This window comes from Epithele typhae (genome assembly GCF_022376455.1).
Source record: "Epithele typhae strain CBS 203.58 chromosome Unknown BXZ73scaffold_19, whole genome shotgun sequence".
NCBI classification, from domain to species: Eukaryota; Fungi; Basidiomycota; class Agaricomycetes; order Polyporales; family Epitheliaceae; genus Epithele; species Epithele typhae.
The window spans coordinates 55,407-72,413 of NW_025954210.1; the positions used below are offsets into that span (position 1 = coordinate 55,407).

At 59.3% G+C, this 17,007-nt stretch overlaps 5 protein-coding genes across 5 annotated transcripts; all 5 read left to right on the forward strand.

The window, feature by feature from the left end:
* Positions 1-1,298: 1,298 nt before the first annotated feature.
* BXZ73DRAFT_100646 (uncharacterized protein) lies at positions 1,299-2,666 on the forward strand (the record flags this gene model as incomplete). The annotated part of the gene is made up of 1 exon (XM_048014635.1): positions 1,299-2,666. The coding sequence occupies one exon, from the start codon at positions 1,299-1,301 to the stop codon at positions 2,664-2,666; it is 1,368 nt and encodes a 455-aa protein (XP_047878570.1).
* A 224-nt stretch (positions 2,667-2,890) lies between these two features.
* Positions 2,891-5,687, forward strand: BXZ73DRAFT_100647 (uncharacterized protein; the record flags this gene model as incomplete). Its single annotated transcript, XM_048014636.1, has 5 exons — positions 2,891-2,964; positions 4,175-4,347; positions 4,579-5,081; positions 5,149-5,584; positions 5,653-5,687. 5 exons carry the CDS (start codon positions 2,891-2,893, stop codon positions 5,685-5,687), a joined length of 1,221 nt encoding a protein of 406 aa, XP_047878571.1.
* A 299-nt stretch (positions 5,688-5,986) lies between these two features.
* On the forward strand, positions 5,987-7,778 carry BXZ73DRAFT_100648 (uncharacterized protein; the record flags this gene model as incomplete). Its single annotated transcript, XM_048014637.1, has 3 exons — positions 5,987-7,153; positions 7,212-7,686; positions 7,744-7,778. The coding sequence occupies 3 exons, from the start codon at positions 5,987-5,989 to the stop codon at positions 7,776-7,778; spliced, it is 1,677 nt and encodes a 558-aa protein (XP_047878572.1).
* A 1,362-nt stretch (positions 7,779-9,140) lies between these two features.
* On the forward strand, positions 9,141-11,881 carry BXZ73DRAFT_45809 (OPT oligopeptide transporter; the record flags this gene model as incomplete). Its single annotated transcript, XM_048019575.1, has 10 exons — positions 9,141-9,335; positions 9,388-9,473; positions 9,531-9,682; positions 9,736-9,819; positions 9,873-10,007; positions 10,059-10,175; positions 10,225-10,508; positions 10,560-11,226; positions 11,282-11,672; positions 11,725-11,881. 10 exons carry the CDS (start codon positions 9,141-9,143, stop codon positions 11,879-11,881), a joined length of 2,268 nt encoding a protein of 755 aa, XP_047878573.1.
* An 826-nt stretch (positions 11,882-12,707) lies between these two features.
* On the forward strand, positions 12,708-14,997 carry BXZ73DRAFT_76946 (uncharacterized protein; the record flags this gene model as incomplete). The annotated part of the gene is made up of 6 exons (XM_048022546.1): positions 12,708-12,885; positions 12,974-13,345; positions 13,406-13,777; positions 13,830-14,118; positions 14,505-14,635; positions 14,903-14,997. 6 exons carry the CDS (start codon positions 12,708-12,710, stop codon positions 14,995-14,997), a joined length of 1,437 nt encoding a protein of 478 aa, XP_047878574.1.
* Between the last annotated feature and the right edge of the window lie 2,010 nt (positions 14,998-17,007).

Consider the following 17,007-nt stretch of genomic DNA (forward strand, 5'->3'; position numbering starts at 1 on the left):
GTATGCGCTCGGTGTCTTGAGCGGCGAGTGCGCGGGTGGGCGGCGCAAGACGGAATGTGGGGGAGCCTGGTTAGGCGGATCAGACCAATTGTTATATGATGAACAACCCTGGGTTGAAGACAGGCGAAGACGGGCGAAGATTGCAGTGTCGATGGGAGTTGGAGAAGAGTTAAGAGCAGGGTGAGTCCCGCCGGTGCTAGCGCGTTCCTGGTCTTACTCCGGACAGCGCTGACCGATACGGTTTCTGTGTCATAATTGCAGGTGCACATATGTTTGTGCTCTATACAGTCCAGAAGATAGCCTCGTATGTACGACGCGCAAGCAGGTCTTGACGGCCATCACATCTCTCTCGAAGCAGTAAAGCGTTGTCTTCTTCTCCCTCGGGGCCCCTTCGCGCACTCGCACGGTGCCAAGTAGTCAATGCACACACGCAGGTGTGCGATGCGCCCAGTGGACATTGTGCGTCCGCCATCGGCTATCGATGATTGCTTGGTGGAACAAGACAGCGTCGTGGACGTGCGCAGCCGAGATGGGCGGGATGCCGTGACGGTCCCGTCCACGGCCGCGCTCGAAGGGGATGCGAACGACGTAGAGTGCCTTCTCAGATCGTTTCCCATCGCACCCGCACCCTCACCGCACCTTCCCCCGTATCTCAGCGCTCAGCGCTCAACTCTCAGCTCTCGGGGGAACCGCGGCCAACGGCCGCTCAATGGGCGGGCTGTGGGAGCGTTGTGGTCGGGCGATCAGCGCGCCTGTCGCCCGCCCCAGCCGTCTCATCATATGTTGGCGAAGGGTCAAGTAGCCCGCCCCCGCCCGCGCGCCGCTCATTTTCTGTCCCTCTCCGCCCTGTTTGAGACCGCCCTCTGCGTCTCGGGTTTCCCGGACGCTCATCGTCACTCTTTCTGTGCCACGTTACGCTGACGACCTTCGCTTTCCTGCGTTGACCGCCTCGCACGGCGTGACTTCCGCTTTTCTGCTACCCTCTGTTCTTTTTGCAGCAATAACACTCAGGATCTTCCATAGGCGACGCGGCGGGATGGGCACACCAACACTTGTCGTCGCAATTCCCGTCCTTGGTGTCGCCGTCATCTGCGCTGGTGCCCTCCTCGTCGCCTCCTACCTCAAGCCAGGTCGGGAGTGCACATGCCTCCGCCGCCGCCGCCATGGCTCGCTCAGGGTAGACGGGAGTCGGAGTCGAAGGGGCGACCGAGGTGCGCATTATCGCCGGCGTTCCTTCTGCGCAGCTTCCTTAATTTCCCCCTCCGGTGCATTCAGTGTCCCCACGAGAGTACTCCCCGATGTCCTACACTGCGTCCGTTGTCCAGAGCTTTGTCAAACCCGACGAGGAAATCGGGGAGGTGCATGCCGGCGTCCCACTCTCCTGGGCGCCCGCTCCCTCGTCTCCCTACTCCCCCAGCTCCCCTCACACATACCCCAGCTCCCCCGCGCTTCCCCCGTCAGCGCACTCGCCACTCAGCCCCGACTTCGACTTCCCGCTCGTCCCGAACCGGCTGCACGCCGTGCACTCGGTGCACTCCCTACACTCCCTACACTCGCTCCAGCTCCAGCTCTCCCCGCCCGCGTCTGCAGACCCGAGTCCGCTGAGCCCCGGCGCAGTCTCCCCAACCTTCCTCTCTGCGGCACTCGGGGGACCGGGGACGGAGATCCAGCGCGCACGGCCGCAGAGCAGCAACACGTCCGCGGCGAGCCTCAGCCAGAGCCTCGCGGCGAGCGCGAGCTCGGTGGCGTCTACGGGCACTACGCCCTCTACTTCGAGCTCCTACGGACTGGGGACGGGGAAGGGGAAGGGGAGGGCGCGGGTCTCGGAGATACGCGCGCTGCCCATCCCGCCTCAGCGCGAGCCCGTGCCGCCCGTGCCGCGCTCCCCGCTCTCGCCCACCCAGACGCAAACCCAGACTCAATCCGCCGCAACGGCGTCGAGCCCATCATCATCATCCTTCCCATCCTCATCCTCATCATCGAATCCGGCTTCGACTCCCACTCCAGCGCCACCCTCCACCTCCCCGCCCGCGTCCGCGTCCACCCTCCACCGTCCGCGCTCGCCTTCGTCGTCCGCCCCAGCCGCGAACCCGGCGCGCTCGTCGATCTTCACCTCCGCCTCCTTCTTCTCCGACGACGGCATGTCCGTCGCCACCGGCACCTCCACCCTCCCGCCCTCCTACCGCGCGCGCCGCTCCATCTTCGAGCCCGCGGACGCCGACCTCGCGCTCCACCCGCTCCCGCCCCTCCCGCTCGCGACGCCCGCGGTGCCCAGCTCCTTTGCCGGCCCCCCTGCGCCCGCGCCTCCGAGCACGTACCCCAGCTCCGCTCCCCCGAGCGCATACACCGGCCCCGCGCCTCCGAGCGCGTACGCCGGACCCAGCGCGTTCCGCGACCCGAGCATCGCGTCCTCGACCGGCGGGGAGAGCCGGCGGAGCGGGGAGAGCGGCCGGCGGCGCGCGCGGGAGGCGTACCCGCGGCGGATCAGCGCGCTCATGGCGGCGCTGCACGCGCACGGGTGGGACCGGGACCGGGAAGAGGCCGGGGACGGGCAGGAGCAGGAGCGGCGCGCGCGCGGGGGCAAGGCGCGGCGGTCGCGCGATGGCGGGGTGAGGCTCGAGGGCGGGCCGGTGGGGTACGAGCGTGGGGCGGGTCGACGATCTTGATGCTTGGCTTGACTTTCGGGACTTGGAGGGTTGTGATTGTAAGTATTGTACTATACCCGCCGCCGCCGCGGACGTTGCACGACATTTTATCTCTGGGTTCACTTAATGGGGTGCGCCATGCGCCTGATGTACCGTATACATTCTGTTCACGGCGATTTTATCACGCATAGAGGGGACGCATGCGAGATGGGCGCTGCGCGGACACAGCGTACTTCGATATCGCGATGTCGAAGTACGGCGAGACGGCGCGCGTCGACGACAAGGCGTACTGCTTGTTCGAATCTTCCGACACTGTATGGTGAGGGTGGCAATGCGTTCTATCGCCTTCAAGAAGAGATCATGCGCACCCCTACGGGTCCCTCTCTCGTTGTATGGGCGTTCTATAAAAATATGCGACACACGATCGGGGACTTGATGATTCTGGGCTCTCGATGTTTGATGCTTCTCAGATAGTGGTATTTTCGCGTGTGAGAGGACGGATGCCCCTCCAGTCAAGAGACAAGCGGCCGTGTTCTGGCGGCTGTGCCACAGAGTTCTAAGTTCACCCCAGGTACATCTATCACTTATAACACAATCATGCCCAGAGCTGTAGATGTCTCCGGGACCACTTCGTCACGGAAGAAGATCTTGCGCCTGCGCTTGATGACTCAATGACTTTTCATATACAGTTCCGCGTGCCGTTCCTTATGCTTCTTTATCAAAACCGAGTCGTTGGACGCCCAGATAAACCATACCGTGTGCGCCCGTGGCGGCCGAGCCGCAGTGAGCACGCACGTAGGGCGGGAAGAAGTAGAAGAATCCATTATGCATCTCGTCTGAGACAGTATGCACTGGTGGGTACTTTCATCACGAGGCAGTGGTTTTGTGGGTGCTATCATCAAGAACTACGGGAGTGGGAATGCGCGTGGTCAAAGGTAGAAGGTCTCCGCTATCACCATCGCTAAAGTGCGAGGCCCAGGAATTTGATTGCAGGATACTTTTCACGCAATGTGGAAATGAATGTGGGGGCAGAACCGAAGGATGGCCCAAGTATGTTACTTCACCTGCTCGTTGAATCTACACAATTCTAAGTCGGCACGAATTAGCTCGCCATACGATCAGAAAGAACTGACGGACATCACAAACCCAGCTATGGATTCATCGCTAAGAATGATGGTCAAGTGCCTCTTAATAGTAACGTACCGGAGAACTCAAATCAGCTGCTCTCCTCGTCCCCTCTCGCTCTTTAAACCCGGACAGATGAGCGACATATTCGCCAAGTTGGACGAAGATGCTCTCGTTCTCATATTCGGTCTTCTCCAGAGTACGGATGCTTTATCTGTGGCTTTGACCGCCAAACGCGCATACCGGCTTGCGATTCCTCATGCATTTTCGGCTATGACGGTCACCTTCGACCACTGCCATCCACAGCTGCGTCAGGGTCTTCTCTCAATGCCTCTCTTGTGTCGCTTTCCCAGGGTCTCATACCTACGCCACCTCACCATCCGCATTCACTGCTGTCACAACAGCCTCTATACAGCATTTTCAGCCACCTTTGTCGACACCCTGCCCCTGCTCCGAGAAACCCTACGGTCTTTCGCAGCAGAGTTTGACCTCGAGTATGTCCTCGCGGAGAACAAACAGGTCGCGAAGGCTTTGGAAGATCTTACCCGGCTACACACACTGAAGCTTCAGGGCGTCGGTGTGCACGTTTTGCACTGGTTACACTCCTTCCCCCACACCGCGTCTATACAGCATCTACAACTCGAATATCATAGGACATTATGGCACGACACAAAGAGGATACCATGCCCAGACAGTCAAGAGCCCCCATCCCCTCCTCCGTTAGCGAGAATCCTCGCGCGCTTTCCCCGGCTGCGCACCTTGCACCTCACCGCCAAATCGCTTGTCGGAACATATGTCTCTCCGACAGAGCCCGGGGTCCACGAGATACGGCCGGAAGAAACCCTCCACGCCCTACAACATATCTCCATCACGTCCGACTTCGGCCCCGTCTCCGCGCTCGACCTCGTCCCGCGGTGCCCAAACCTCACCACGCTCTCATACGACTCCACCCACCCCTGCACACACTTCTCCTACCCAAACAAAGCGCCCTGGCCGCCCCTCCGCGAGCTACACCTCGGGAGCGACACGCACGTCCTGCTCCCGAAGATGCAGCCCGCGCCGCGCATCGTCAGCGTCCACCGCCTCACGATCAACGCCTCCACGCTCAGCGCCGCCTTTCTCCCGGCGCCCTCGCACTATCTCACCGCGCTCCTGCGCTCGACGCGGCCCGCAGCGCTCCTCGTCGCCGGCGCATACACCAACGACGCAAAGCTCAGCGGAGACCCCGCGTGGGCGCCCGTTCTCCGGGCCGAGGGCACCCGCCTGCGTTCGCTCGAGCTCGCCGCCACGACGCTCAGCGCGATCGAGCCGGTGAGCTCTTCTGCCACAACAGACCTGAGGCCGACCGCGTAGACTAACCGACCTCTCCGTCTGACAGGCCGTGCTCGTCTCCGCGTTCGTCGGCCTCCCGCTCGTTTACCTCGGCTGGACGCAGACCGGGCACGCGCACCCCGGACGGGACTGCCTCCCCCTCGAACCCGCGCGCGTCCGCACCGCGCACACGCTATCCACGCTGCTCGTGGACGCGCTACCCGCGCTGTGCGTGCTCAAAGTCGGATGCATGTTTTCCGCAAGCGTCGTGGAGGACGCTGAGGACGGGGAGCTGCGGGAAAGGCTGAGCTTGGCCGGCGACGAGGCCCCAGCGCGCGGAGAGCTTCAGGAGTTCAGAGGGGTGCAGAGAGGGGTGCGGTGGTGGATCGTCAAGCGGGGCGGCGATGGAAGAAAGATGGTGGAAGTGTGGCGAGAGGTAGGCGAGCGGGCGAAGGAGGTTGTCGAGAGCGACGGATTTGATCCCGAGAGCAGCGCCTTGGATGGTGAGTGTGCCTCCGACTGTGCGCGTCGTTGAGGGCGAGCGCTGAGCGCTGACTGCTCCGCCCTTCAGAGTTTTTCGTGCCTAGAAACGTGTATCAGCTGTAGCATCATGGGTATTCGTACCGAGTCAACCGCCGTTAGAGAGTGAAAGAAAGCAACTCTGGACTGGTAAGTGGCTGACACAACCGGTCTTCCTCACACACGCTGGACGTGGGACATCTCCAACATGCAGTGCTAATGACTAATCTAACATTTAGTCGGAGACCAGAGCTGCAGGAATGTGGCGATGGCTTCACAGACTCCGCTTCAAATCCGTGCGCTAAAATTTCATCCCCGGGCCCCGGCCCCCGGGCAGATGCTTCGGTATCACCCCTCCACCACCCCATCGCGACTGAGTTTCTAATATGAAGGAGCTATTCAGTCTCAACGAAGATGTGCTGCTGCTTATTATCGACTGTCTCTTGGACAAGGATGTTTGGTTGGTGGCTCTTATTGTTAAATACGCCTACCAACTCGCAATCCGTCGTTTCTTCTCCACCATGAAGGCCAGAATTTCCGGTGACTCCGCGTTGCAGGCAATGGAACAAGCCCTCCTTGCGATCCCGCTCTTATTCCACGTCCCACGAGTGTCATACCTGCGCCGCCTCTCTATCTCATGCGGTAGCGCTAGTTACCGATCCTTTTCCACCGTCTTTATCAACTTCCTCCCTCTCCTCGTCAATCTAGAGCGATTTGAAGTAAACTTCGACATGGAACATTTTTTCGCAGTCTGCCCGCAGGTCGCACAAGCTCTGAACAGTCTCACAGGTCTGCGCACACTCGGGATCATTGGCGTCGGCAAGCGGGTTCTTCGCTGGTTGGATTCATATGCCGGCGTTGCGTCTGTCGAATACATGGGTCTCTCCTTTAGAACTGGTTCATGGACAGAAACAACAGACATTGCTGCCACGGCAATGCCAGCGATTCCCCCTCCCCCTCCGTTGGCGACAATATTAGGCCGCTTCCGCTTTCTGCGCTCCCTCCGCCTTTCCATTAAAGATGTTGTTGGGGGATTCGTCTCTGAAAACCGTTCCCGATCTCTGGCGATCCCGGCCGAGGAAACGATACCAGCGCTACGCACTATTTACATCGCATTCGACATCGGATCCATCTCCGCGCTCGACCTCATTCCGCACTGCCCCAACCTCTCCAGGCTCACGTACATTGTGACTGGATGCCCACCTCTCTCCCAACCCACCCGGGCGCCATGGCCCCTCATCAAGGAGCTGCACTTGAGCATGTTCCGGAGAAGATGCTTCGCGACGCTGCAGCCCATGCCGCCCATCGGCCGTGTCCACCGCCTCCGGATCGACCACTGTTTGTTCGACTACGACCTGGACCATTTGCAGCGATTCTTGGCGCTCCTACGCACCACCCAACCGTCCGTGATCAACGCTTCCGGTGCACCCCGGGGGTGGACGTCAGCCCCTCTTGCCATCGATGTTAAGTGGATGACAGCAATCCAGTCGGCCTGTCAGGTCTGTCTACGCTCGCTAGATCTCACCATCACGCCAACAGCCGTTTTCCAGCCGGTGAGCCGCGTCCCCCCGCACTCATAAGTAGCAGGGCATTACTTACGCGACCGCGCAGACCGAGATCGTCGGCTCGCTCACAGGCCTCCGTCTCATCCATCTCGGCGCGACGTTGGCGGACCGTTCTTCGCTGGGCCCGGGCAAGCTCGAGCTCCGTGTCGAGGAAGCGCGCGTCCGAGCCGCCCGCGCGCTGCCCTTGCTCCTCGTGGACGCGCTCCCCACGCTCCGGGTGCTCCGGGTGGGCGGGATGGTGCCCATGCTCGACGCGTTGGCCGCAGAAGATGCGGACCTGCATGCCCGAGTTCGTGCGGGAGCGCTTGGTTCACTCTTTCCGACCAATTTCGAGGAGCAGTTCGAGGCTCGGCGGAACCTGCGGGAGCTCGCTGCGGTCCCGATGCGGGACACGCGGTGGTGGATGGTGGAGCATGACGGAGAGAAGAGAAGGATGGTGGAAGTTTATTCAGACGTGGCTGAGCGGGCGAGGGCGGTCGTGGAGAGCGAAGAGTTTGATCCTGGGAGTGTCAGCTGGGATGGTGAGTGCGGCTTTGGATCCGCCTATCGCTGGATGTGCTGACAGCTGCTTGCTGTAGTGTTCTTCGCACCGAGATACGTTTATCAGCCATAAAGTATCTCCTGGAATGGTTTTCTTCACTCGAAGCTAAATGGTCTTGGTTCTCTGTGACTACGGCATCGTTTCAGGACCGATGCGGCTTCTTACCATACACCGCGATGACGTCATACTCATGCTGGCCGCCGGCCCATCACGTGCAATGTTAGCGTTCTGTCTGCGTTGCTTCCGTCACCAGCTGACTCTTATTGCAGGACGCGTGCCAACTTTGGGCTGTGGCTAGAGGGTGCTGCAGCTTATCTTCCATCCGGGAGAAGGTCGCCTGCATCTCATATAGCCCAGCAGGAGCCAGGTCTTTCGTGCGCTTCCGAGCCCTCTTCGACGTCCGCGATGCTCATCAGTACCCTCCTCTCTCTTGCTCAGGTCATGCGCTTTATGGGAGACATGCTCACTGTAGTTGATTTCATGCATCCGTCCAAGGAGGGAGACAGGATCATGGTGGACTAAGTTAAGTGTTCGCGCAGTGCGTCGAGGACTGATGAGGTCATTGTCGATGTTTCTCACATGAACGTGCTTTGGAAGACGACTCAACCAGCATATTGCGGCGTCGGGATTTCCTCTCCATCGAGATTAACAGGTAAGGAACAGGCACGATCGACAGCGACGCAGGGGTGCTTGACCCCAGGACGGCGGCGAAGATAACCAACTGCGCTCATCGAGATGCTGCTAGTCGCTATCATGTGTGCAGCCCTCCCAAGACACATGCAGTGGAGATACCCGCAGAAAAAAGCAATCATTCGGCATGGTCCTTCTCTATCGCGGCAGCACATCCACGGCTCGAACTTGGAGTACACGGCTCCCACCTTTGATCCAACGGGGCACCCTCGAGTGCGTTATCACCGTGCATTGATGATTGTTCGCCGCGTTTAACGTCAGGTGAGCTTCTTGTGCTGAATGAATTGAAGTGGACCGTGTGCTCATGACATGCCACATCTTCTGTGGGCTTCCCGACCCGAATCCTAAGCTTAGTACCTGGTTCTCCGCCCGCAAATTCCAGCTGCAGCGCCTTCGCGTGGAAAGGCAGGAACGGAAGACGAGATAAAGAGTGATATGTGCGCGGCCTCGCGGTGCGGGTGGATGCGGCGCGGGCGGGCCGGGACCAGGCGGCTCAGGCACACCAGTGGCCGATAGGAGATTGGCGACGGCCGCGCTGGCACAAACGCTTCTTGGCGGTTCGTTTAACTTATCGTCAGACACTAACGTTGCTGCCAGGGCGCCGCGACTTATCTCAATCATGGTGGGAGGACGCCAGCTGGAACTAAGCCAGACGAGCTCTATCATGTGGCTGGCCAACAAGGACGATATAATGGCACGCACGCCCCGGTGACCCCCAGGGACCTTCCCCCCGTCGATCCTCCCATGGCTGACCCTGTGACCACCGTGCCGACGCTCGACGAGAAGCAGTCAGACAATGTCTCGCTCGAGAAGACAGACGCCGTCGACGACGACGCCCGCATGGCCAAGGAAGTCGAGGAGTTCGAAGAGCGCCTCGAGCGCGACGAGGCTGCCAACGAGGAGTACCTCGTCCAAGAGGCTTACGAGGTCGCGATCAAGGTACGTTTCTCCTCTACCCTCTCCCGAATACCACTCAGCGTCCTCGGCGCAGGTCTTGTCCACCCGCGACGACCCTTCGCTGAATCCCCTCACCTTCCGGACCTTCTTCCTCGGGTTGGGTTTCTCAGCCTTCGGCGCGTGAGTAGCCTTTAGCCTTCCCCGATTCCCACCCTCTCATCTGGTGTGCTTTGCCAGCGTACTGGCCCAGATTTATTGGTTCAAGCCGCAGACCCTGAACGTTTCGACTCTGTTCCTGCTCGTGCTTTCCTACTGGCTTGGCACAGCCATGCATTACAGTCTACCGTCCCATGGAATCTTCCGCTGGATTAACCCCGGCCCCTTCAACGGTACGTCTGCGCCTCTGATCCCTCCGTTTCACGCGTTCATGATCGGTGCACAGTCAAGGAGCATGTGGCCATCATCATCATGTCCTCCAGCGCGGCCACCTCCGCCACGGCCATCCAGATCATCTCCGTTCAGGACCGTGAGCAGCGCCTCCGTTCGCTCCTCTATTACCGTGACTGACGGGCATCGCAGTGTATTACAGTAACCGGCTCAACGCTGGTCTCGCTATCTTTATCCTCATCGGCTCACAGCTCCTTGGCTACGGCTTCGCGGGCCTTCTCCAGGACATGCTCGTCCGTCCCACCAAGTGCTTCTGGCCCGCTACGAGTGCGTAACGAGCGATCCATGTCTGCACGTAACGCTGATCGCGTCTTGCAGTCTCGACGGCCAACCTGTTCCAGGCTCTGCACTTCGACAACCAGATGACGTCGAAGCGCGTCCGCCTCTTCTGGACGCTCTTCCTCGTCATGTTTGTTTGGGAGATCATCCCTCAGTGTACGTTCCTTCTCTTCTCCAATCCAGCCGCCCTGACACACGTTCCCAGGGATCTTCCCGCTACTCACTGGCGTCTCCATCTTCTGTCTCGCCGCGAACCACAACCCCGTTATCCGTAACATCTTCGGCGGTGCGAGCAACAATGAGGGCATGGGTCTCCTCGCGTGGTGCTTCGACTGGAACCTCATCGGCTCCAACTGCCTTTTCAACCCTCTTTGGCTGCAGCTCAACGAGGACATCGGCATCTTCTTCACGTACATCCTCATGGCCGGCGTATACTACGGCAACCTCTGGCGTGCGAAGGACTTCCCTTTCATGTCCCAGGCCATATTCGTGAGTCTGCACAGTCGTTGTCGACGCCCAGAGTCACTGAAACGTCTACAGGCCGAGGACGGCACGCAGTACAACCAGACCGCGCTCCTCACAAACGGCAAGTTCGACCCGGCCAAGTACGCGGAGCTCGGACCCGCGTTCTTCTCCGCCACGAACGCGCTCGGCTTCATGACCTCGAACCTCTCGCTCGGCGCGACGTTCACCCACGTCTTCTTCTGGCACTGGCAGGACATCAAGCCGTTCCTCAAGACGTTCAACCCGTGGAACAAGGAGGAGTTCGTCGTGCACGACGCGCACTACGAGAAGATGAAGGTCTACAAGCAGATCCCCCGCTGGTGGTACTTTGTGCTCCTCGCCGCCGCCTTCGCGATCGCGCAGGCGACCAACTACGCCGCGCACTCGCACCTCCCGTGGTGGGCGCTCATCTGCATCCTCCTCATCTCGCTCGTCATGAGCATGCTCTTCGCGACGCTCGCCGCGACGATCGGCTTCAAGGAGTTCAGCTCCTCCGCGAACTCGTTCTACCAGATGATCATCTCCTACATGGTCCCCGGCGACCCGATCGCGAACCTCTACGGCGCGCTCTACGGCCAGCACCCGCAGGGCCAGTGCATCGCGATGCTCCAGGACCTCAAGCTCGGCCAGTATACCAAGCTCCCGCCGCGCGTCACGTTCTCGATGCAGATCATGGGCACCGTCGTCGGCGCGATCCTCAACTGTGCGTCCCGCTTCCCGCTTCCCTCTCCCTCGCGCGCGCGCTGACTCCCGCACAGACATCATGATGATCACCATCATCGACGCCCAGCGCGCGGACCTGCTCACGATCGCCGGCACGCGCCTCTGGTCCGGGCAGAACGCGCAGGGCTTCAACACGAACGGGATCTCCTGGGGCGGGCTCGGCCCGCAGATGTTCGGCGTCCACGGCGTGTACCACATCGTCCCGATCTGCCTCGCGATCGGCGTCTTCACCCCGCTCCCGTTCATCGCGGCGTGGTACATCTGGCCCAAGGCCGGGTTCGAGAACTTCTCGGCCCCGATCATCCTCCAGTACTCGTGCTACCTCGCCGTCGGGATCAACACCCAGGTGAACCCGTCGATGGCGATCGGCCTCTTCTCGCAGTGGTGGGTGCGCACGCGCTACCCGCGCTGGTTCACCAAGTACAAGTGAGTCATCGTCGTCGCCTTCCGTGTGGCAGATGCTGACGCGCGTTCCCAGCTACATCGTCGCCGCTGCGCTTGACGGCGGCACGCAGGTGATCTCGTTCATCCTCAACTTCGCCGTCTTCGGCGCGAGCGGCATTCCGCACTCGTTCCCCGAGTGGTGGGGCAACGATCTCAGTCTCTCCACCGATCGGTGCATGCTCCCCGAGTAGGTTCCTCGGCGCGGAGTCGCACGTCCTCCTTTCGTCATTCCCTTTTGTGTTCTCCTCTGTCTTCCTTTCGCACACGCCGGATGTATGACTATTGTCGTTGTAGTTCACATTGCGATGTACACGCACGATTTCGTAATAAATAGAGACGACAGCCGTATGGGTTTTACGATGTTATCACGCCTGAGTATGCACGTACCTTGTAGCAACCGCAACCGTCAGGCTGTTCCAGCGCGTTAACCCGTACCAGTGCTCAAGAGAGTCGAAACTGTCCATCGAGAACTTCTATCAGCGCCGAGACAGCCTTCTCCGACTCCCTTGACAGACGTCAGCCCACAGTGGTCGCTCCGCGCTTCACCCGTCGGCGTTATCTCTGATTTCATGTTGTGACTTTGACGCTTTTTCGGGGGCGAGCTCGAAATACCACCTCATTTTTTCTCAGGGACTTCCAGCGACTCAAGGTAAGCGTCATGTCGTGAGGAAGTGGGTATACATGTTGATCCAAACGGAAGCGCTGCCGCTTCCTGATGCAGTGTGTCAATGTTTCATCCACAGTTTCCCGCTTGTTCCCGCTCTCGTTCTCACAGTTGACAGAACATCTTCATTCGGATCCGCCTAAAGGCCCAGCTGTCAATTCAAATACAAGGACGGTGGGAGTGATGCAAGCTGTTGCAGTACAAAGTATATAACCCAAGCACCCCCGATAACACCCGCCCCGGTTCGCCCACCACTGATTGCCTTGGACAAACCACGACTCCAGGATATTTCCTCTGGTTCTCGCTATCTCACGGACGTTATTCTCCCTAATCTTCTCCGTTGACTTTTCTCTATGTCGGATCCTCTCCAATCTTGCACCAACACAGGCTCTCCACCTTGTACGGATGACTCACAGTTCACGTTCACCGCATCGAGCGAGGAGTGGGGCCATATCACAATGCCGCCGGGGTTCAACGGGACGATGACTTGGACAGAGAGGGTAAACAACATCGGCTCCATGAGCTGGACAGGTGCGCATCCTGCCAGTTCTCGCCTCGGATGACCGTTCATACGTCCCCGTTCTCTGCTCGTTCGTCGCGTGCCGCATGCGCCGCCTAGGAAGCGGCATTTATGTGTACGGATGGTGGAATGGGCGCCCGGCCCACCCTAATGATCAAGCGCTCTTCGACATCGACGGCTCGCAAGAACAAAGCATCACGACTAACACCAGCAGCTTCGTCCTCCATAGGCCAAACAGGGACGACGGCCCGTCGCAGCTGCTGTACAGCGCGCAAGTTAGCCAAGGGGACCACGTGCTCCACTTCACGAACCAGGGATCCTTTCTCGGCATCGACGGCTTCCGGATCGTCGTGGCGGGCGTAAATCCCAGCACAACCAGCGAGTCCGGTCCAACCTCTACGTCTTCGGCAGAGACACCCACGAGTACGTCGGACCCGATCGTGAAGGAAGTGGACACTAGTTCGAGCTCAGGTGAGCCATGAGAGATATCAGTAGTCCGTGTGTTGATACCTTCGTCTGTTTCGATTACAGTGTTCTCAGAGCACATGTCGTCGCCCCCACCGTCTTCCTCGACCCCATTCGCGATTGAGACTGTAATAGTCACCAGCGGATCTCTCGGAGAGCACACCGCCACGGTTACCCTCGTCGGACAATCGACCCAAACCATGACCGTCGTTACGTCGGTTGACAAAAACTCGGTTGGGTCTTCGCGCGGACTGAGCTCTGGGGGGGTGAAGGCCATCGCCGTCGCCGTCGCCGTAGTGGGGACTGCTCTCATCGCCGGCGTACTGTGGCTTTGCAGGCGAAGGAAAATGCGACGGCGACTGCTCACGCCCGTACGATGGGCTGAGTTCGAGTACGAAGACAAGGAGCTCAAGGACGCCATTCCTGCGTCTGGACATGGTCAGTATCATCCGTCAGCATCGCGCAGGCGCAGGCTACTCACTTCCGGTAGAAAACGACGCCGCAGCCGCCGTCAATACCCTAGCTACCAACGAGTCGGAGGCTACCCTTTCCCGCAACCACGCAAGTAAGGATGACGCGCCCCATCCGCATTCCCAGCCGCAGCAAATTGCAGCAAATTCTTCGCCCCGGAAGGCAGAATCGCGGAGTCCTCCCAGAGCAAACGGAGCGGAGAGAGAGATGGCAGTGGATGGCGGAGTGAGACTGGCAGGGGGGCCGATTGGGGAGAATTCAGAGCCTGCGGAGGGTATCTGGTCCACGCTCCCGCCGCCGTACCACAGGTATTCGCCGTAGCGACTTGGTGGTACCTAGAAAAGGACAACTTTGGGCGCACTGGCCTGTGGCGTAGTTGCAATATTGGGAGTCCGACTTTCGGAGCTTATGTACATCCGGTCCGATAGTAGCTGAGGGACTGCGCATCTCGTCGTCCACGTAATTGCCGTCATCGTGCTCTGCTCTCCATGAATCCATGTCGCGTTCTCGTCTCGCCAGAGTAGCCGCTAGGGAACGCAAGCCATCTACCACTCCTGCAACCCTGCCCCTTGCTTTGATACGGATGACGTCGGCTCGAACATTCGGGTGATGGAGCTTCGAGAGCAAGCGAACTGTTCATACCGCACATATGGTGAGTATAATGTCATCTGCATGCACTTCCCTTCTCACGTAGCTTCAGCGTCCTATCAAGGAACGGCGCAGTCGCAGCTCGCTTGCTCCAGACTATCCTCAATGACCCCTGGTGGACGATGGTGGAGATGGAGATCTTGTACGGCCGTGACAACGGAGGATTGCATGTGTCTGGTGAGTAACGTTTTGTTCATGCGCACTGGGTACAAGGTCAGCCAGCTCGGACGGATAATCCGAGATACGTCATCCGTTCAGCCTGTGCGAGCCTCATTACAGTCAAACCCCTCGTAGTGCATACCTGTGATAGTGCATACCCCCACATAGTGCATACCTTTGGCCTCTTCCCGAGTTGGTATAGGGGCATAACGCATACCCCCCCGCATACCGCATACTGCATACCTCGGCCGGGGGTCCATAACGCATACCTGTGTATATAATCAGTATTAGCGCCCCACATGTATGCCTTGCATGCCGCCCAAATGCGGGATAACTTTCCCATGTGCCCTCCATGCCCGACTGCCAACAGCCTGGAATAGCCACACAAACCGTCGGGACTGGCCGGGGCTCACGCACGACTTGATCCCACCCCCGGCCACCTCTCCCTGCCTCCGCAATGCTCCCTATATCCCTCTCGCCCTCCTCTAATCCGGCCTTGCTGTCCTCGAGAAGTAGATGAAAGAGCGCCAAACGGCCCTTCAAGCTTCTCTTCAGGCAGGGGAAATCATCTCGCAGTCATTGATTACTTCACTCGTATGTAGGCTATGTAGGGGGGGCGAGGTCAGATAACAAACGGGAGGAATGTGCGCACGAGGAATGCGCGCGTGAGGATCAATGCGCGCGCCAGCAGCCAAAAGGGCGCCCTGCAGAAGGGCGTCAATGGGTCTCCCACGATGAGCGCTTCTCTCATACTGCATACCCCACATAACGCATACCTCGGGGGCCTTCCCGAGGGGTATGCACTATGAGGGGTTTGACTGTAGCAGTCTCCATCCATGTGGGTTACCCAAAATAATCCACACCTTCTTCTCCGACCGACGCTTTCCTTCCTCTTGCGTTCTCAACTTCTCATACAGACCCACGACGACCGGTCTGTCGCGGCGGTCGTGCTGAGAGCTTCACGGCCATCATGTACTGCGGAGGTCAATGAGGTCGTTCTTCACGGACGTTGACATTCCCGCAGCAGCCACCTCGTATACCGTACTATAGGTCCCCTCATCCAATCACTCTCCCCCGTGTTGGTCACGAAGCAACAGAAGGTCACAATCCCGGACCTAGCGGGCGACAAGTACTGGGAGGCGACGACGAACCTGGAGACAAGCGCGCCCTGTTTGCCACCAGAACATTCGAAAGAGGCAGCGAAACGGTGATGCTCGTATTTGCGGCGCTGACGAGCACCTTCTACAAGACCCCGACATACCGTACCCGAGCGCGAAGCGAGGATCAGAACCGCAGTGTCGCCAGCGTCAACCGCTACGTTGGGTGATACACCGAGACGACCATCCCCTTCAACCTCAAGGCCTCAAGGTCAGTCTTACGAAGTCCTTCGGCCAGCGAAACGCCGAGAAGCTGAAGTGTGATCGGGAAGGCGGCGGACCCTTGACCCAAGGCGGATCAGATTCAGTCATCATTCGATTCGTGAAAGGTACGCCGTTCGCCGGCAAGCTCGCCGTCTGTGACCCGAAGCTCGGTGTCATTCGTGCGCAGCCAGCTCATCAGAATCGACAGGTCTACGCCCTCTCCGCGCCCGCCTTGTTCGGCAGTTCCGCCGACTCGAGGGCACCCTCCTCCAAACCCCGCCCGCCCGCATGAGAAAGGTACTCCACGTGGAGACATCCTTCAAGACACGCGAGGAGCGCGCGGCGAAGCTCTCAACGCGACCTCCCCGTGATGGAGCATCGGCCCGCTCTTCGAATTAGGCGAACGTCCTTCACGAAGGCTCTTGTCAGTCTCCCTGGTCTCACGCGCGCTGCACTATACACTCACTCCCGCTCTCGCGTCAGCCCGGGGTTTCTCGACCAGGTGCTTACCTTCACAGATTTCGGCATGCTCGCAGGCAGCGCAGAGCAATGCAGTGTCCGGATCCGTGGTATGGGTGCAGACGAAGACGGATATAGCGCGCCGGTCGTGGCATCGGGAGTTAGCATTTCTCAAGTCAGACAAGAGCAAATCGCGGCGGTCGAGCTTTGCGCAGCGCAACCACGATCATCGGCCAGCTGGGAAATGCGATGTTCATCTGAAGTCGATAGATGATTCTACTGTTCGCTTTACATTATTCGCACAAGGTACGACTCCCACGCATAGGCGGTAAACCACTCTGTTACGTCGGCAACCTGCCGGTCACTGCGCCCACCGAGTACACGTCTTCTACGAGGTTCCTTGAACGCTGGTTTCAACAGCAGGTAAGATGTGTTTGCGATGTCGTCCACGCCTGTTTCGCTCATCGTTCGTAGTCAACGTTTCATCGACAGATATTCGCACTGCGCCGGCTGTGGATCCTACGGCGGACACGATCACAGAGATGCCGTCTTACATATTCTGCTCACGCA